Source organism: Pelobates fuscus, chromosome 2 (assembly GCF_036172605.1).
Source record: "Pelobates fuscus isolate aPelFus1 chromosome 2, aPelFus1.pri, whole genome shotgun sequence".
In the NCBI taxonomy this organism is placed as follows: Eukaryota; Metazoa; Chordata; class Amphibia; order Anura; family Pelobatidae; genus Pelobates; species Pelobates fuscus.
The window spans coordinates 338,567,820-338,589,552 of record NC_086318.1 but is presented as its reverse complement, the minus strand read 5'-3'; the positions used below and the strand labels follow the sequence as shown (position 1 = coordinate 338,589,552).

The 21,733-nt window shown below is 46.1% G+C and overlaps 1 protein-coding gene across 2 annotated transcripts in view; it reads right to left on the bottom strand.

Annotated features, from left to right (window-relative positions):
* Window positions 1-16,708, bottom strand: part of KLHL32 (kelch like family member 32) — a 308,535-nt gene extending 291,827 nt beyond the window's left edge. The window contains exons 1-2 of one of the 2 annotated variants that reach the window (XM_063441325.1): window positions 16,254-16,708; window positions 15,875-15,996 (exon numbers count right to left, since the gene is read on the bottom strand). In XM_063441325.1, the coding sequence (XP_063297395.1) occupies window positions 15,875-15,922 (48 nt within the window). In that variant the 5' untranslated portion in view covers window positions 15,923-15,996; window positions 16,254-16,708. The remainder of the gene's footprint in view (window positions 1-15,874; window positions 15,997-16,253) is intronic. The other variant, XM_063441326.1, reaches the window with a different exon arrangement.
* Window positions 16,709-21,733: the final 5,025 nt, after the last annotated feature.

The following is a 21,733-nucleotide window of genomic DNA, read 5'->3' as shown; positions in this document are numbered from 1 at the left end:
TTAAGCTGCCTAAACAAACCTAGTAAATAGACTGATTAAATAGACTGTTTAAATAAACAAGCAGCATGTAGGATAAAAAACAACCCAGAGCAGAGACAACTCTGAGCTGGTTAGTGCTCACCTGGAGGCAGCAGCAAAGAAAGAGGAAGTGGAAGAGCCTGCTTAGGGGTTTTATACTACTGTTGCTTTGTTCTGATTGGTTGTTTTGAAAAGTTCTGTTAACTGTTTCTTTGCTGCTGGAGGTTTCAGTAAAGAAGGTAAAGCAAATATGAAGCCTACTGTCCTGCCATAAAATTGTGGGTATGTGGGGTTGGAAGGTAGATTAATATATATATAAATAAATAAAAATAAAAATAGTAATTTTGATATCCCCCCTCCCTGCTTACCTTTGCCTTGGAGGGGGGCGTTTCCTGCAATCCCTGGTGGTCCGGTGGGGAAGCCCTGGTGGTCCCAGTGGTGAAAGTAAACTTTAGCAGCCTTGGGAAATGCTAGATTTCACTCTTGTGAGATTCATAGCGTTGCCGTGGTAACCACAGCAATGCTCCGAGCTCGTGAGGGGAGAACCCGGCAGAGCTGCAGGTTAGAGCTCCCCCAGGTCCTCTCTACATCCCTCCCCTGCCGGCTGCCAGCAGTACACTGAGAGCGGGCCAGAGAGGGAGATCTCTGATCTTTCGCAAACCAGCAATAAATTCTTGCGGACCGGTGCCGGTCCGCGGCCCTGGTGTTGGGGACCCCTGAGATAAACCATTAATTTTGTGCAGATTGCTGTCCACGGAACCTCAAAAGGTAAAAATGTGCAAATGTACACAGTTTTACTTTTATTTCATATATTCATTATTGCATTACAAAATTATTTTAGAATAAAAGGTTTACAGCTTACATGGAATACCTTGTATTGTATTACACTGAATTTGAAATGTGATTTTTGTCGCATAGAGTAGGTGTTAAAAATATAAATAAATTAAAAAATCAGTAAAAACCTTATGTATGGATATTTGTAAGAAACATTATGACCTATTCAGGAATGTAGATTCCTAAATATGCCAGCAGAATATAAAGATGATAACTGTATGTGGACATAATACCATCATAAGGAAGGCACAAATTAAAAAAACGTATCTCCTACTATACAAGGTTTTGCAAGATGTAATAGTAGAGTGCAAATAATGCATGTTCTGTTTTCAGCAACATCGTAACCCTCCCTCCCTGATTGTTAAAATGCAACAATACAATACAACAAAGTTTGACCTTTAACAAATTGCTCATTGTGTGGGAGAGGTCACCACTTTAATCTCTATGCAGAGATAAAGAAGGACATGAACAGTAAATGAGTAAAGTAGAAGATAGGTGAGATATGTAGGCAACATTTTTGTTTATACTGCATTTTCTGTAAAAAGCAAAAAAAAAAACAACAATGCACAATGAAGTGTAAAGTACCATTATACAATATTGAAACAAATGTAAAGCTTACATACAGACATCATTTTGAGGTTAATTTAATATTTATTTTGGCATCTGACTATGACAATAATAAGTGTTATCATGTCTGATATTTATCAAGTTGTTAATGAAACAGTTGCAATTCCACCATTCTGATACATTTCAACAACACATTGTATTGGCAAAAAAGGCCATGCCATACCTTAGTTAAATACTCTCCTTTTGGTAATCACATTCATTCCAAATAAGAGTTATCAACATTTTCACAGAACCATTGGGCACTTAGCATATTCAACATTTGAAAAGTCTTGAAAAGGACTTTAAAAACGCTTATAAAAACAGTACATCAAAATATGTTTGCACCCTATGTACTCTCTTCTGGCTCTCTCTCTCACATCATTGGAGACTTTAATATACCAATCAACATCCCTAACACCATTGATGTTTCATCGGCACCTCTCTGTAACATCCTCCTCGGCCACATTCAGTGGACTAATTTATCAACTCATACAGCTGTAAGCAATCTAGATCTGATCCTCAATCTCTACACCATTTCTAATCTCTTTAACAAAATGTCCTCTATCAAACCATCATTTATTGACATACCCAACTTATAACACGCAATGCACATCACACTCAAAGAAATCCTAACTGTGTTGATCTATACAAATCCTCCACCAATCTCCAAACTCTCCTTTTACCTATTTTAAACCTCATCTGCCCTAGCCCTCATCCCTCTACAACTTTAGCCTTTCCTCTGAAGCAGACAACATGGCACTTCCTATGTTTAAACATCAAAATTGTCCCCGGTTACAACCTTGGCATACTAAATTAACTTGATACTTTCAAAAATGATGCAGAACTGCTTAATGCTGCCGGAGAAAGTCTCATTCTACTTCTGTTTTCCTCCATTATAAAGTCAAGCTACGTTCTTTCCTTCAATAACCTCACAACCACACCCTACTGAGAACCCAAATTCCCTTTTCCCACTTTAAATACTCTTCTTCATCTTATTGAAACTCCTTCACCTAAACGGACCGCTCCAAACCTTTGCAACTCACTTAATTGAGAAGATTGCTACAATAAGATATCTCAATCTATCTCCTATTCCTACCAACACTTCCTCAGCCCACACAACTATTCAATTTTCTTGAATCCAAGTCCCTGCTTGACCCCTTTCAGTCTGGATTTTATACTCACTCTGTGAAACCAAACCTGGCCAAAAAAATAAAAATCACAAAAAAATAATATCTGTTAGCAATTAAATTGGTAACAGATTTCCCTCCACACCTCACTAACCCACCTCGCCTCTTCTCTTTCAACTTTGTAATCTAAAACACTAAGCTTTCTTTGTAAACTCTGCTAGCAACCTACATTTCCATTACATGAAATATATCTTAACTTGCCTTTACCCCACTCTCCTTGAAATGTAAGCTCATAGGAGCAGGCCATCAGTACCTTCTGTTCCTTCATGTCCAACTTGTCTTGTTGCAACTACTTGTTTGTTAGTGGACCTACTGTACAGCGTTGTGGAATTTGTTGGCGCTTCGTAAATAATAATAAGCAGAACTAATGATTCACTATTAGCCAGTTGGTCCAATTAAATGACAAGTAAGCACAGTGACATCAATACAGAATTGATTTATATGGCCTTAACTGTGCGACATAAGCCTATTGAGCTCAACACCTCGAGAGCCGATAATATTTTCTACAGCTTTACTGTCAATAAAGTGGTGTGTAAAATGTGGATTGTGGGGGGCGTGGCTTGACCGCTCATGGAGTAAGTCGCACGCTGCACTCGCTCCCAGGCCCCAACCCGCATAAGCCCGATTACAGAGCAGAACCCGCGACCCACATGGGGAAACCCAGACGGAACTCCCCTCGCCATCCTCCCACTCCCCACACGAACCTTCGTTTGGGTCCCATGGACGAGTTTATGTCCACCCCACAACAACTTGGAGGCACACGAGGCGCAGACAAGATGGCGCCTACCTCCCCTCCTTCCCCAAGCACCAGCTCTCATCTCGGCGAACATGCTTACGAGGGGTGATAAAGCTGCCATGATCACTGAACTGCGCACCATCATCCGAGAGGAGATTGCTGGGGTGCGTAGGGACTTAACGGTCCTGGAACAGAGGGTGACCGACCTGGAGGAACACCGCCTCCACTCGACGCACCACCAACAAGCCACGGACCTGGCGATGACACGTCAGGGGAATATCCTGCTTGAAATGCGTAGACAGGTCGAGGACCTGGACAACAGAGGCCGCCGTAACAATATACGGGTGCGGGGCCTCCCTGAGGCGGATGACGAGTCTCCCCACGATCTATTGCTTGGCCTCTTCAGGCAACTGCTTGGCGAAGACTCACCGGCCGACATTCCATTGGAACGTGCCCACAGAGCTCTACGGGGCCCCAGGAGAGACGGCCTGCCCAGAGACGTTATCTGTTGCCTTTCCTCGTTCCCGCAGAAAGATGCCATAATGAGGGCGGCCAGGGCCCAGCGCACGATCACCTACATGGGCACCCAGGTTTGGTTGTTCCAGGACCTGTCGACTCTCACGCTGGATGCCCGTCGGGCGCTGAAACCCCTGACGAACATGTTGCTCGAAAAACGGATTCCCTACAAATGGGGTTTCCCGTTCAGCCTACAAGCTAGGACCGAGAACCGCTGGCACACGCTACGCTGGCCTAATGATGTTCCCCGATTTCTACAGTCTGCTGGACTGCCACATGTCCATATCCCGAACTGGATTCTCGAGTTCCCGCCCGCTCGCCCCACCGGACCTTACCCGGCGGCAGAGAACCTCACAGGGGGACATGCTGCACCCCCCCCGCAACGCCGTGGCGGCCCAGATGGCCCGGAAGAATGAGGCCTTACCGCTTTCTTGCTGAACCCCTGCCCTACGGACCATGGACCACTACTTAAAACATTCTCCCACTTAACAGATGAGGACTTTTGTTTCCTGCCGGCACTTAGCGACTCCACTCCGTGACATAAGGGGGGACATGACCTACAGGTCTAGATCGCCGGAGACCGGGCCGAAGACGAGAATATCACCTAGCAACACGGGCCTTGGGGACTCACAGGGGGTGGGGTGCTGCTTGCTTGGCAGGCCGCACACAGCGAACCGCTTTGCTTCTGCCATTGTGGGGTGGGGGACTGGGCCATGCATTCCTGGACTCCGTGGGCATGAACTTATATCTGCAACCTGTAAGTTAAACACCCTTATGGGTGATGGTTCCTGCTCCCGGTAACAGTAAAAAAAAATTTCTCTTTATTGTATTCACAATTGCATTTACATGTTCCCAGTTCTTCACTTTGCTAGTTAGGATTCCACAAATTTTTTATTTGGTAACGGGCAGCCGAGTAACCTACTGCTCCTCCTACAGTGCCCTCGCTGCCTTTAGTGCACCGCCCCCTCCCCCCCCTTACCTAATTGACGCCATATGCCTCCCTCCGGGGCGGGTGAAACTAGTATTTGTATAGCACACAACCTGCTACTAGGGGCCCTCGCCACGTGATGCCGTGAGCCAGACCCGTGCGGTTGCTTTTTCCCCCTTCCGCACGCTACAACAACACTCTATATCCCGCTCCCATTAAAAAACGTAGCCACTATGAAGGCCTCTATGATTCAACCTCGACCCCCCTAGTGCAGATTGTACAGTTCATGTTGAGTGCCCTACGCAGACATACCCGCATTCTGCGTGATGTCCGTACGGGCAGAATCGAAACTCGCAAGGGCCTAGGCCACTTAGGGCAGTGCAGCGGTTTATATATGGTTCACATGTTAACGCTTTCTAAAAGGCATTTGGTAAACATATTTGTTTTATGCAACGATTTGTTTTTTATTTGTTAAATGTGGTGAGGCTGTGCTCTGACATTCTACACTTAACTTGGTATATTCTGTTTATGTCCCCATCGAGTAGCCATTGATACTCCAGGTCCACATGCCACGCTGAGGCGCCGTAGCTTGTGTAGGTGGTAATACCCATGTTCCCGGCACTCCCTAAACACATGTTTAACCTCTTGGTGGGGTCCGAATGGAGCGGTTTGGACCGTACCCGCAGGTGCAATACATGAGGCGATGTGATTACTAAATTACCCACAGGATACCTCTAGCATATTTATGAACATAACTTAAACCACCAATGTCAGCTTGCAGTCTTGTTTCGGATTTAGATTATTACTATGTTTCTGCGATGTTTTTCCAAAACGCTCACCCAGATTGCCTCCATACCCCCAGCGTCAACCCGGAGACCTTCCTTGGGTTAAGTCTTGATCTCTGTCATATTATGGATTGTAAATGTTTGATGTTTTAATTGCTTTTTTGGAGTATGTTGTGTTTCTCCTCCATCAGGAAGTGGATGGCCACGCGCCCCCCCCCCCTCCCCCCCCCCACCTCCATGACTGCGCCATAGTTGTGCCCCCTCCAGCCGGCGGCCCCTCCTGGCCCGCCCTCCATAGCATCTCAGGACTCGTCGTCCCCCCCCCCCTCCCCCCCCCCGACCTGTGAAATCCCTGACACCTAACCGCGGACAGCGGGTTGGGTGCCGAGGGTGGCGGGCGCTGACCACCCACACTTTACCGCGACAGTCTCCGTGTGCGGACTTCTCCGCACCTCCCGCAACTGACCTCTCCCTGTACATAGGACCGGGGTTCGGTGAGACCCTTTAGTCTTTTACTGTCTCTTGAACACCACCTACCGGTCTAGGTTCATTAGTTGCCTTTACCTCCCTTACCTCTTCGATCCTTCCCTCCCCCCACCCCGCACCTATGGATCCCCCTCCCCCCGGGGTTCTCCCCACGGGGATGCGGACGGAATTTAAACCGGACTTGCTCACGTTTTGGTCCAATAACACCGGGGGCCTCAACCAACCGGAGAAGCGCTCCCACCTGCTGCGCCGTCTGTGGTCGGAGAGAGTGTCTGTGGCTTTCCTGCAGGAGACGCATTTTAGGGGTCCTGACGCGCCCAAACTTGAAAATAATCGTTACAATCTGGCTTACTATGCCAACCACCAGTCGTCTAAGAGAGCGGGTGTAGCGATACTCATAGCGAATTCTATACCTTTTAGCCATACGGAAACTCTCCCTGATCCCGAGGGCCGCTTCCTTTTCGTTAAGGGGACTATTGCTGACCACAAATACACGTTTGCCTGCATATACAGCCCCAACCGCGGACAACACACTTTCCTTTCCCGCACTCTGACAAAACTTAGTAAATTCAGGGAGGGCCTTTTGGTGGTCGTGGGCGATCTAAATATGCCCCTTGACCCGCTCCGAGACACGTCTCGCGGGTCCAGCACAATCCCCCCCCACTGCCTTAGAACCACTGCTAGGGCGTTGAACGGCCTAGGCCTTGTGGACTGTTGGAGGACCGCACATCCTGATGGTCGTGACTATACTCACTTCTCCCATGTCCACCGCAACTACAGTCGTATCGACTATATATTCATGCCTCAGGAATTCCTCTCACTACTCCACGATGCCCATATCGGACTCACGACCCACTCTGACCATGCACCGGTTAAGGTTCGCACGAGCTCGCCCCTCCACAAACCTAGGGACAGACAATGGAAACTCAATGTATCCTTACTGAACGACGTGGCCGTCCGTACATCCACGCTCCAAACGCTCTCACAGTACTTTGACACGAACGAGGGACCCGACACCCCCCCCCCCTGACGGTCTGGGAGGCACATAAATGTGTTATACGGGGTCATTACATCGCCCTCTGTACACAGCGCAAAAAAGACAGGCGCAGACAACTCACAGACCTCACGACTAAAGTGTCAGACCTGGAAGCCAAACATAAACAAACGTTAGACGACGACGACTACCTACGACTGACCGCTGCACGGAGAGAGCTTAGAGATCACCTTTCCCAGGGACTATTACACACTATTACGAAATCCGCCAGGTATTTTTATGAACATTCCAATAAAAGCGGTAGGCTTCTGGCGAAGATGCTACAGGCAAAGAGGAGGGCACACCACATTCACAAAATTAACACGCACGACCGACATAGCACGAGACGGCCGGACGGGATACTTGACGCCTTTCAGACATACTACAGAGACCTGTACAATCGATCGCAAACCACGCCAGGGACAGACACCCAGACACACCAGAAGAGGGTCGCGGACTACCTCACCAAACACATCTCCAAGACACTCACCCAAGATCAATCAGACGCCCTAGAGCAACCCATAACACTTGAGGAACTCAAAGGCACACTGAAACTCATGAAGCCGCATAGGGCCCCCGGTCCTGACGGGTTACCGATTGCGTACCTCCGCACGTACAGTGACACCCTCCTGCCCAAACTTTTGTTGGGGCTGAATTCGATCCGTGAGGGCGGGCAATTCCCCACTGATACCTTAGCTGCCACTATCACGGTAATCCCCAAAGAAGGGAAGGATCCGACTAACTGCTCGAGCTACCGACCAATATCATTGTTGAATTCCGACCTAAAACTTTTTGCCAAGACCCTAGCTCGACGGATCTCCCCACTTCTCCCGGACCTGGTCCACCCAGACCAGGTAGGGTTCATCGCAGGGAGGGAGGCCAGGGACGACACGATACGAGCACTCAATATAATACACTCGGTTACAGCTGAGCGGAGAGAGGCTGTCCTACTTTCGACGGACGCCGAAAAGGCGTTCGATTGAGTAGACTGGACATACCTCGCGTCTACCCTCCGACACTTCAGATTCGGCCCCCAAATGTGCACCTGGGTGTCGGCACTATACACGACACCGACAGCGCGGATCCGAGTCAACGGGACCCTTACACAACCATTCCCCATCAGTAACGGCACTCGCCAGGGATGCCCCCTGTCCCCCCTCCTGTTTGCCCTCTCTCTAGAACCATTCCTGGAGGCGGTCAGACAGGATGGGGGCATTACAGGGGTGTCGCTGGGAGCTGAGGAACACAAACTGGCCGCCTACGCGGATGATATGCTGTTTTTTATAGAACAACCTCTGATCTCCATTCCTAACCTTCTTCAAGCGTTTCGTGAGTACCGTCAAGTCTCCAACCTTAAACTCAACCTTGATAAATCTGAAGCCATGCCACTGCTTAGTGACACCGGTTTCGCCGACCGCCTGAAAAGCCTGTTCTCCTTTTCCTGGCAACCCACCAAACTAAAATACCTAGGCACCTGGCTAACACGCGATCTGACCCAATTGTACACAGCTAACTTTCCGCCCCTCCTAACGACCATTCAAAAGGATCTTCTTCGCTGGACACCACAATATCTCACCTGGTTTGGCCGCATTCAGGCACTTAAAATGAACGTCCTCCCTAGACTGTTGTACCTTTTCGCGGCCCTACCTGTCGCGATACCCCAAGCGTTTTTCCGCACTCTTACGAGGGAAATACGCAACTTCATCTGGAATCGCTCCGCATCCCGCATCCGTAGAGCCACATTAGAGAGGCCAAAATCGGCGGGGGGTGCCGGGCTGCCCTCCATGCAGCAATACTACCGCGCCACACATCTTCAACGGGTTGTGGACTGGCATGCACGCCCTGGGGCCAAAAGATGGGTACCCATGGAGGTGCACCAGGCCGGGGGGACGATCCCAGCCAGGCTGTGGCTTGGATCCCTCACGTTCGCGGAACTCCGGACCCACAACCCACTTATCGATGCTACCCTTAGGGTATGGTGCACACTGCGTTACGCACACCGACTCACCACATCCCCGAACCCACTTACGCCTCTAACCTACAACCCAAATCTAGCAGGAGGTCTCCCCCCCGCGGCATTTCGAAATTTCACACAGACGGACTGGATCTACCTTCGACAATGGACGGGAGACAGAGCCCTTAAACCGCTGACTGACGTAGCGACGGCACAGAGACCGACTACACTGGACAGGTTCCGTTATCACCAGGTGAAGACCTATTACATGAGCCTCCAAGGTTTAGATCACTTACACAGACCATTGACAGACTTCGAGCGCCTATGCACAGACAGGAAACACCTAGATCATGCCGTATCGCATCTTCACACTATGCTACAAGCCCTGGGTAATGAAAGCCCTCTAGGATTCACGGATAAATGGGAAAGGGAGACAGGGACGCACCTGACGGCCCAGGAGTGGGACAAAATCTTCCTCCTAACCCACAAGTGCTCTATTAGTTCTAAGTACCAGGAAATGAGCTATAAACTGCTCACGCAATGGTACAGAACCCCGGACATGCTTCAATGTATGTTTGGCACTTCCTCTGGCGAATGCTGGAGATGTGGCTCTGCCCCGGGCACTACCCTTCACATCTGGTGGAACTGTCCCCGCATTGTCCCATTCTGGCAGTTGATACACACTAAGATCACCGAAATTGCAGACCCGGACCTTCCACTGCAACCGCTACCAATGCTTCTGCACCACACAGCCATGTCGGTCCAAAGGTATAAGAAGACGCTCACGATACACCTGCTCTCTGCCGCGAAAAGTCTCATCCCTCTGCTCTGGAAAAGCCAGGCAGTGCCCACATATAGACAATGGGTGGATAAGGTAGAAGAAATTCATAACATGGAAATGTTGACCGCTTCCCTGCAGGATCGCTCGGACAAATGTGCTCTCCTGTGGTTTCCATGGACGTCCTACATAGCCCGTGGACAGGCCTGACCGGCCTACTCTGCCGTTGATATAACATAGGCGATTGAACTTGCAGTTGTGTTCCGCACCCCCAGGGGATAGCCCTGGACACAGCCTTTCCCCTTCTCTCCTTCCCCCCCCTCCCGCCCCCCCCCTTCCCTGTGCCTGACCCAGGACACGGTTTTCAGCGACTAGAGCCCAGCCCTCACTACGAGTCAGGTATTCTCCCAGGAAGGGTGACCTCCACCTCCCGACCCAGAACTGGGTACACACTCCTCTACTACCCCAGATCGGCCTGCTTTCCGTGCCATTTGCCCGCTCCTTGACGGGACTCCGCCCCCTCAAGAAAGGTGCAGGCAGGCTCGATGTCAATCGTTCAGATATTACAGATATTGCTGGTGTACTTGGCATAGCCACTTAAATTGTTCAGGCTGGCTAGGTATTAAACGTAAAGATATTACAGTAATCGCTTTTGACTTTAGGTAGCCAATCAAGCTGTCCATAAATGTACTGTATTCTGTAAAGTGTAACTTGCTTCCCCCCCCCCCCCTTCCTTTTCTTTTTTCTGTCTCCCTCCATATTTTGAAAACTATTATAAATAAAGAATGTCAAAAAAAAAAAAAAAATGTGGATTGTGACCACTTTGGAAACTGTCTCGTCATTCGACAATTAGAAAACTTTATCAATCAGTTCCCAATGCTGGAGTACAATTTACCCCTAATCTGAATTCCCATAGACATTCCATAGGTAGATTAATAAAGCAGTGTGTAAAATGATGATACAAGGCATCATAGGTAAGATCAATGTAACACAGCTCCTGAGCCAAATCGTCTTTTTCTGGGGTAAAACCCAGGCAACTCGGCACGCCAGACTCTAAGTCAGCTCTTAACAAGCAGGGGACAACCTGGTGAATACCCCGATACCAAAAACGAGCAGTTTGACAGCCGGGTGCCCCGATCCACCTACTGAGGCCTGCTGACACACCGCACGGCACCAACAGGCGGCCTGTTCACACAGGCAGCGCGGGAGAGACGGCCGCTCTCCCGCCGCCTCCATATCCGGCTGATTTACCGCTTAGCCCACGTCCCCCCCCCTACGGACCGGTGGGGGTCATCCCGGTCCACAAGCTCCCACAAACTCCTGGGATCGCAAGCAACCCGAAACTGGCAACCAAAATGGCGGCCGCCATCCACGCTCCGGGGCCTACACTCACCAAGTCTCCACAAGCGGAACCAATAGGTGGGATCCCCCACAAAGACAGGATAAAAGCGGCATTTGACCGATTTTGGGTGCAGCTATGGGCCAAGTTGGCACAGACCCAAACAGCCGAAACAGCCGTGCGACAGCCAAGCACCCCCCCTGCATACAAACCAGCTCTGAAAAGCACCACGGAGCCACTAAACGAGACAAAGCATGTGAGCAGAGCAGGGGTTGCCCCCCGACCCTTAGGCGGCAGACCACGCATCAAACACCACCTACCCGGGCCTCGACGCGGGCGGAGGACCCACACGCAAGGCCCACCGCTGCTTAAACTAAAAAGACGCACCCGGAGGGGCAACCCTCGGCCGGCTAGCGCACCACAAGCGAGGGAACAGAGGCGAAGGCCTTGTAAAGTGTCCGGATGCAATTCTGACCGGGGGTCGCACTCAGCTCCTGACAAGCGACGGAAGCCACCAGCAGCTCCCAGAGCGGCACCTACATCGGCAAACCTGTTGAAGCAGCAGAACCACTTGAAGGTGACCTCCAACCATAATCCACTGAATACCCGCTATGAGAATAGCACGTTACAAAGAGATCGGGAGCCAAGACAAGGAATGGGGTGAACTCCTACTAAGGTCGGCCTGGGCATATCAGTGACTACCATGCTTTTACCACACTGACCGATCTGCCCCGGCCCAAGCCAGAATTGTCTGTGCCACATCACCTGCTAATTCGACCTCATTGGACTTCCTTTATAACCCTAATGATACCGAGTTCTACCTGACCTGAACAGTAAAGCTTAATGTTTAAATGTCAAATGTTAACTGTTTATGTTCCACTCAAAGAAAGGACTCAAACTGTTATATTTAATTTAATTTTATTTTCTTTGCTGTTCGCACCAATACCTCACACCCTGCAACCGACAACCGGAGGCCTCCTCCTATACACCACACGACTCACTCGTAAGCACCTTCCTGTCCATCCCCGCCATACCAAGGCTCAGGGTGCACACACATATCACACATAGCTAGGCAGACATTGACATACGTTTATTGCCCAGCATAGCATAGCTCACATCCATACCTGATATATCTCCAGCGATCTCCTAGCTGTTCAACTTTTTACATGTTTACTCATGAGTAAATCAGCACAACACCTAGATAGAAATGTTTTATCTTGTATTAATCGACTACCCAGCGACATTTGTTTTTTCTGCATGTATAATCTAGCTTATCCACCGTATGGCGTATCGTTTAAACCTTGTACTACACACACTAGGCATGCACTTAGCGTAACGCTTAGATAGAAATGTTTTTCTCTTGTATTAACCGACTATTCAGCGACATTTGTTTTTTCTGCATGTATAATCTTACTTATGTACCACATAGCATATCGTTAAAACCTTGTACTGCACACGCTAGGCGTGCATTTAGCGCAAAACTTAGATAGAAATGCTTTGTCTTATACTCATCGACCACTCAGCGACAATTGTTTTTTTTCTGCATGTATAATCTTACTTGTACACCTACAAAAAAAAAAAAAAAGCGCACATCATCTTGACCTTTTCCGCATATACCTGTGACTACACTCATTGTGAAATGCATATGTCTTATTTTGAGCTTGTACTTAACATTGCGCTTCCAAAAAAATAAATAAAAAAAAACAAAGATGCATTTAATAGGCATCTGTGTTATGCATTCAGTGTCAAATCCCTAAATATCCTCTGAAACCTATAACTTTATTGAAAATAACATTTCTCTTTATTAAATCATTTTGATGTCTGTATGTTTGGGCCAACTAAAGATAAAGGTTCACTAATGTCACCCAGACCACTTAATCTCAATGTAGAAACAGCAATGTCTACCTCCAGTGGGTGTTACACTGACAGCCACGGAAGGAACTTTTGTGCTGCACTAACAGAGTAAAACTCATTCATGTGATGTGGAAGCCCCCCTAGTAAAGCATTCCTATAAGGACGCTTGGAAGCGTGTGCGGCACTCGCCACATATCATGGGTAAAGGAGTGACAAGCAGCTGGAAAAAGGTAAGTAAAAAGTTTTTTTGTTTGTTTTTTTAATAAGACACAAGAGGGTTGTGACGTGGTATGGCAGGTGCACAGGTTTGGTTGCCCTGGGCACAAAATTCTGAGGGGTGAAAATTTTTACAAGCAATATAAAAGTATTAATAAAAAATAGCATGCCCTCCCCCTTACATAGAACGTCTCCCAATGTTTGAACATTGGTTTTTCAACATCACAGGACAAATAAACGTTGTCACGTAACATTTTACAGTATTTTTCTTGCCAATTACATCCATACTGTCCTCATGTAATCCTTATCGTTGGATTACATAATGCCTATTAGTAGAGTGATTTCCCGTTTAAAGATGATGCCGGTACCTTCAAATGGGAAATCATGCTATCACTAGTCATTATGTATATGCCTGTTAAATGGTATCATACCGGTACGTGGGTTACGGACACCTAGATAGCCTCGCTCCCCTTTCTCTACCCACCTGGTCTCCGTGATGTGTGTGACACTGATGGTTGCATTGCGCAACCAGAGCAATGTATTAAGACTATAAACATTACCTTAGGGCGGCATCAGGTAGATTTTAAAAGTCTATTCACATTACTTAAAGGGACACTATAGTCATCTGAACAACTACAGCTTAATGTATTTGTTCAGGTGAGATCTATAGCTCCCTGCAGGCACTCTAATGTAAACACTGTATTTTCAGAGAAAATACAGTGTTTACATTGATTGATAGGAATACCTCCAGTGGCCGTCACTCAGACGGCCACCAGAGGGACTTCCTATCATGCAGGGCCCTAAAAAGGCCCTGTACACGTCAGACGTATTAAGATACGTCTGATGTGTGCAGGAGAGAGAAGGCACTGTGTGCGCGCCTTCTCTCTCCAGTCTATCAGAGAGGAGAGGGGGCGGGCAAAAAACGCAAGTTGAGCTGTCAGTCAGCTCAGCTGGCGGCCGTGCACACCGCGCGCATGCGCGGTAGTGCGCTCAGGACTTCAGAGGAATGCCGCCTGTGTGGCGAAGTCGCGCATGCGCACAAGGGAGCAATGACGCTTCTCTCAGAGAAGCGTCCTAGTGGGCCCCGCGATTTCGTCATTTTGACGAAAAAGGGGGCGCGGCATGGCTGGGAGCTCGGCGCTGGAACGAAGGTAAGATTTTAATATAAAAAAGCATCAAAAATGATTTTTTATATTTGAAAGTACATATAAAAGCAAGAAGGAAGGCTGGGGGACCTGTTTTTCTTGCTTTTATATGTAGACTATAGAGTCCCTTTAAGGCATGAAGTGGATTTTAAAAATTACACAATGCAACTATCAGTGTCACACACATCACAGAAACGAGGCAAGAAGGGAGAGAGGAGCAAGGTTATCTAAGCACCCATTGAGGAACCCAGTGAGTGATATGATCCATGGGTTAGGGGACGCAATACATGCCTTGCCCTGAGCTCTGGTAACCCATGCTACACCACTGTGGGGAGGGGGCTGGTACCTATATAGCTACAGACTGGGACACCAAAGTGTTAGGAGTGCAAGTTTAGTTTAGTATTCCTTTACATTTCCGGTCATCCCGTATTAACCCATCCAAAACCAGAACCAACTGCAGTGGAAAAATGTCTCGAACATTTCAATGTGTTTTCACACACAGTATGTATAGAGTACTGCACATCTATGTACAATATATATATATTGCACACACAATGTAAAAGTTTCTTTCTATGAGAGATATTGAATTTATTTTAATATTACTATTATAAATATATATTCTAAATTTTAACACAGCTAAACTACTAAATAATACCTTGCACAGCTTTACAGCGAGACAAAGTCAGGTGAAATCATGTTGCAATGCATTGCAAGAGCATTTAATGTGTCTGATTTTATATAAATACTCCATTATATATATATTCATACTGTTATCAGGTGGCTGTGTCCTCACTTCAAGGGCTAAGCAGCTATAAAAAGATTTTAGCTCTCACAGAGCAGAAATCACGCCTTCTGTTTTAGAGGTTACAGACTGGAGTTCTTCCATGTATTTCTTTCTGGCTTATTTCCAAACACAAAACAGTAGATTTGAGATTGTCCCAGAATAGCCTGCTCCTTGTTTTAAATGGTAACAGTAACATTGTCAGAACAAGATATGCTTAACCGTTTGCATACTACAGAATTGCAGCATTCAGAGGGTTAAATATATATAATTTTTCATAGCTCCATATTTTCAGTCATCAACAAGTCACAATTAAAATCATTTTTTTGCTGTTATGGTTTAATTAGAAACTAGGCCACATTGGGTATTTTCATATACAGTATATATTTCATATATATATGACTGCTTGCAATTGAATTTGCCTGGTGTAACTGCTTGTAGATGATGTCATGTGTGTGTTTTTTCAAAGCCTGATGCATCCACACACACTGACACCAGACCCAAAGCAGCCCCAGCATTGCCAGTGGGAAGTAATACAACCCAGAAGCAGATTTTTAAAGAGTTATTCTCAACTACAAGCTGCAGTGGGCTGGTATAGCGCTTACCTATAGACAGTAGCAATGCAGTGTCCCATATCCCCATACAACAAATACAAACAAACAAGCAAATCACCCTTACTGCAATACAGAGACGCCAACTTGAATGTGATGAGGTACTGTAAAACATTAAAATTCAAGCACAGATCTCTTCATGAAAAGCTAGTGTTGATAGCTGGGTCCTCAAGCAGGTCCTGGGATCACCTGAGTTACAAAGAGGAACCATTCAGAATTCTGCTTCATGCAGCCAATACTGAGCACCTCTCAGTGATTTAGTACCCCCCCCCCTTTCTCCTGTATGAATGGGTAGCCTAGTTTTATGCAGAGCAATAGATTCCACACACTATCTTCCCCAAGCGATGGAGCAATGACATGCATGGTCTGCAGAGCACAGTTATGGGTAAAAGGGGGGGGGGGGGGTTGGACATAATACCTGCTCATGTAGCAAAACAATGGCTCACCTCTGTCAGCATCAGATGACACAGACAGGGAGTCTGACAGTTCAATGGATGATCATATAGTTCCTTGATTTTGGACAGAGGAGGTCTGTCTTTCTGTTTCAGCCAAGGAGATGCTGATGCTGAGGCTAGCTGGTGCTGGTGTCCTGGCCTCTATGCAGAGACATGAATGCAGAGCAGAGAGATGTAGCTACTGTATGGTAACAGCGTTTAGCCGTGATACATTGTATGTGTGTGCATTGTATTGTCTGGGAAAGAGTTGACTCCTCCTCCTTGTGTTACTCAGCTGTCGCTGCTGTAGTTGCTTGCTGGTGCTGGCTCTGTCCCCCGGTATGTCACATGAGCATTAGCAGCAATCTCTGTTTACAGTGGTCCATCACCTGCTGTGGGAGGATGGAGGACAGGTAACCATGCACATCATGCTCTTCTGTACAGGTAAGGTACAAATGTAGAATGGATACAGTGTGCACGGGCATAATCTATAAAGGCTGGTAGAATGATCCAGAGTAGACACGCTGTATCCAGTATTAATATCAGAAGCAACAAGATGCCTTCTTATTGAACTGTGATACACAGTAATCAGGAATGAGTCATGTTTGACCAATGGCAGGGCTAGGTATGTCTGGGAAGCCTCAAGAATGTAAACACCATTATATTGACATCAATACAATGAATTAAACCGATTTATAAAATGCAAGTCTTCATAAGTGCAAATTCCGATTTGATTGTTTCTCAATATCAATAGGTTTCATGGTTATTCGCTTGAAATGTGAGTTGTAAATTCAATGTGGATTCATAGCTTTTTTTTTTATTTTTTATTTCAGGTCAAAACAACTGAATTGGAAACATTTGCTGGGGTTCACTGAGTGTTGAATTGCTCCAAATTGAAAATGTAAGGTTAAAATAGCCAAGCTAAATAGAATGCAAGTTGACACTCAGGAGTCAGTGGTGCTGGTATCAGAAAAGTCAATGAAATGAAAATATACTGCACTCAGAAGGATATGGGCAAACAAAAAATAATATTTATTAGTGTGCAATTACAAGGAAAAATCCACTCCAAATGTGTTTTGTTTTTGGGTTTTTTTAAACTTAAAGGACCAGTATAGGCACCCAGACCAATTCAGCTCAATGAAGTGGTCTGGGTGCCAGGTACAGCTAGGATGAACCCTTTCTTCTATAAACATAGCGGTTTCAGATAAACTGCTATGTTTATAATAGGGTTAATAAAGCCTCTAGTGGCGGTCTCATTGACAGCCGCTGGAGGCGCTTCTCACTGTGATTTTCACAGTGAGAAGACGCCAGCGTCCATAGGAAAGCATTGAGAATGCTTTCCTATGGACTGGCTGAATGCGCGCGCGGCTCCTGCCGCGCATGCGCATTCAGCCGATGATGGCGATATGGAGGAGGAGAGGAGGAGGAGAGTTCCCCACCCGTGCTGGAGAAAGAGGTACATTTAACCCCTTACACCCTTTGGGAGCCCAGCGAGTATGTTTTCCTGGCACTATAGTGGTCCTGTAAACTCAAAGCTCTCAGGTATCCAATCAATAAAAAAGTAACCAAAAAACAAGTGCAAATGGACTGTAAAAAGATGCAAAAACCACCACCATATAATAGAAATTACTTACTTGCCTATAATAGGAAATGTAATATCCTTTGTGTATTTAGACAATTGGAAATTCAAACCCACAAAAATGGAAAAGTATGAAAAAAAGTTAAAAATAAATATTAGAAAATAGCACAAAATATATGCCAAAAAACTGTCATCTCATTTGAAGGCAGGCCTATCATGTAGCCAACTACTTAGGTTCAAGAGGATAGTGTCTGAGGAAGTTGGTTTGGAACAATGTTTTACTGCTATGGCAGATAGATTCTTAGATTAAAAAACAGATTATGACGACACAACAATCCGCTAGACAAACCTTATTGGATACACAAAACAATTTAATTTCCAAATAAACTCCTGCGAGCACACAAATTTAGAGTCTCCCCCACCCCTTTGCTTATAAGAAGAAGATAAGTCTAAAGGATATCCCGTTAAGTCTGATATCGGTATCCTTAAGAGCAAACCAAGACTTCTATTTACTCCTTAAATGGGTACATCTACCTTCTTGAGCTGTGCACACTATAATAGTGTGATTAAGGATGATAGTTGTTTTCATTCTTTGTCTGGCAAGAAATAAGGTATTAAAAAGTACTTTACTATTCTGTGTCTTCATACGAATCAGGTTCTTTAGAAATGTTTATTGATGACATAATGGTAACCATGTCAAATCCTGAAATTTCATTCACTGCTTTCCAGTCAGTTCTGGAAGAATTTGAATGAGCTTCTTACTATAAGGTCAAGTGGTCTAAATCTCAGGTGCTGCCGATGGGTCTCTCTGGTGACGTAAGTACAGATATGAGTGGATAGATACTTTCCTGACCTATCTAGGTATAAAGATTTCTAAAGCCATACAGACTATAGCAGGCTTAAACGTAAAAACTCAGTGGACACAGATCCAACATAGTCTAACAAAATGGAAAAGCCTTGATCTGTCATGGTTCGGTACACTCAAGATGTCAGTTCACACCAAGTTGTTATATATGCTCCATACCATTCCCCCTTCAATTCCAGACTCAATAATATTAACCATCTAAAACATTCTGAACAGACATGTCGCTTTTCAACAGTGCAAATTTTGTTGACTAATAGTTTTAGTCACATTTTAGTTGACTAAAATTTTTGAGATTTAGTCAACTAAAACTATACTAAAACTAAAAAAATCAGATGACTAAAATATGACTAAAACTAAATTAAAATTTGCCACCAAAATTAACAATGGCGGGTAAGACACATGGGGGAGGGAGGAAAGGAAATGAGACACATGGGGGGCTAAGGGAATAAGACACATAAGGGCTGTTGGATTGAAACACATGGGGGACTGAGGGATTCAGACAAATGGGGGGGGCAGGGCGATGAGACACATGGGGGGCTGTGAGAATGACATACAATAGGGGGCTGGGGGAATGAGACACATGAGGGGGCTGGGAGAATGAGATACATGAGGGGGCTGGGGGAATGAGACACATGATGGGGCTGGGGGAATGAGACACATGACAGGGATGGGGAATGAGACTCATTGAGGGAAAGGGGGGGGTGAGCACATGTAGGGGCTTGGAGGGAATGAGGCATTTAGAGGGGCTGGGGGATTAATTGAGACACATGGGCAGCTGGGGGAATGAGACACGTGGGGAAGAAAAGATTCATGGAGGGGCTGAGGGACACACAAAGTGACATAGAGGGGCTAGAGGAGAAAGATACAAGATGCTGGGGGAAGAGACACACAAATGGGGCTATGAAGAAAAAGACACACAGAGGGCTTGGGAGGGGGGCAAAGAGCCACAGAGGAGCTGGAAAATGGTGCAAAAGAGACAGACAGGGGCCTAAAGGACCACTATAGGCACCCAGACCACTAGTAATGCTTTCCTATGGGTGGTCTAAATGCGTGCGTGGCTCTGGGTTTTAACCCCATCAGCCCCGCGGGGGGGGGGGGGGGGAGGGGGCTATTAACCATATAGTGCCAGGAAAACAAGTTTGTTTTCCTGGCACTATAGTGCTCCTTTAAGGGAGATCTACCCAGGGGTGCTGGGGGCACACAAAGAGACAAATAGGGGCTAGAGAAAGGGCAAAAGAGACAGATAGAGACTTTAACTAAACCCATTCGATTTTAGTCGTGTCTACTAAAATCTACTAGAGATTTAGTCAATTAAACCTAGACTAAAACTAAAAGAGTTCAGATGCCTAAAGTATGACTAAAACTAAAAATACTTTTTAGTCAAAAGACTATGAATAAAACTAAATTGGAATTTGCCACCAAAATTAACACTGCTTTTCAGAAGCCCAGGAGGATAAACAGGAGAACCATGTATTTATCACACAGTGCAGAAGGTTTGGTGCATACTCACCTACCAAAAAGCAGAGATTATTGCCCAGTAATGTTCACCCCAAAGTTATGCTCTCCTAGATGGATATGGAGGACTTCCTGGCCAGTCCTGGGAGGATAAGCTACCTATTTAAGACACTACACTTCTTGATATGACCTAGTATAATCCTACTGCTCTCCAAGTAATATTCCCGCAAAATTAGGGATAACATGGTACGCAAATACCCATATATGAGACAGCTCACTACCAACACACCCTTGCATATTTAGAACGACACATTGAGGGGAATTAAGTTATTAAATCCAGGGGAATTAAGTTAGGTATTCAATATTTGGGAACCTCAATGGGCTTCTTTGAAGAGCTTTGCCAACTGTACAACCTGTCAGCTCATGAGATCTATAAATACCTCCAAATCCAACATTTCTTAAACACATATGCAGCCTACAATCTGCGGTTCCACGATGCCCCAGCCATCTAAAATATATATTAAGCATTTTGAAAGACCACACATGGGAAGAAGGTTACTATTTAGTTACCGCTGATGTAAGCTCATTGTATACCATCATCTCCCATGAACGGGGCTGCAAGGCAACTAGATTTTTCCTGGAGGAATATTAGGAATTCCATAAAGACCAAATAGATTTTGTTATTGAGGGGATCCAATGGATCCTTACGAATAACTATTTTTGCTTTGGTGGAGATTTTTTCTTTCAGGTATGTGGGATGGCGATCGGCACCAGGTTTGCCCCCAGTTACGCCAATCTATTTATGTCATCATGGGAACACGAGCATGTGTATGCTAGACGTGACTGGAGTGCGAACCTGGTGCTCTATCGTTGTAACATTGACAACATTTTCTTTATCTGGAGGGGAGATGAATCCTCTCTACTAAGATTTCTGTCAGAACTGAATGACAACCTATGGGGCATAAAACTTGACAGCAACTACAGCCATAACTCCGTAGATTTTTTGGACCTCCAGATATATATAGAGGGAGGCCAAATTAAGACCAAAAATGTACTTTAAGCAAGTAGACGTCAATAGTTATATTGAACAAACAAGCTGCCATTTTTCACCGTGGCTGACGAATGCCCCTAAAGCCCAGCTAATGAGAATTAAAAGGAATTGCACTGATGATGAAGTCTTTAAGGTGCAATCATGTAAAATTATTGACAACTTTAGACAAAAAAGGTATAGTGCCCAGTTGTTGGATCAAGCTCAGCACGAGGTCATTTTAAAATTTGCAATTCTTTATTAAAATACAAAACTCCAAAACTCTACTCCGGTGGTACCTCACACCCCTGAGGATGAAACAGATGGGAAGGGCAACCACAGACTCCTGCTGGAAAGGCTGTGGCCAGAAGGGCACCTATATCCACCTGTGGTGGGAATGCCCACAGATCACACAAATATGGGGGAAGTTGGCCACAATCGCATCCGACATACTGGAGACGGACATACCCAGGGACCCCTGGATATGGCTACTCTCCAAACAACATGCCCCCTAACCAGAGCCCAAAACAAACTGGTGGCGAAAATAGCGCTAGCAACCAGACGCA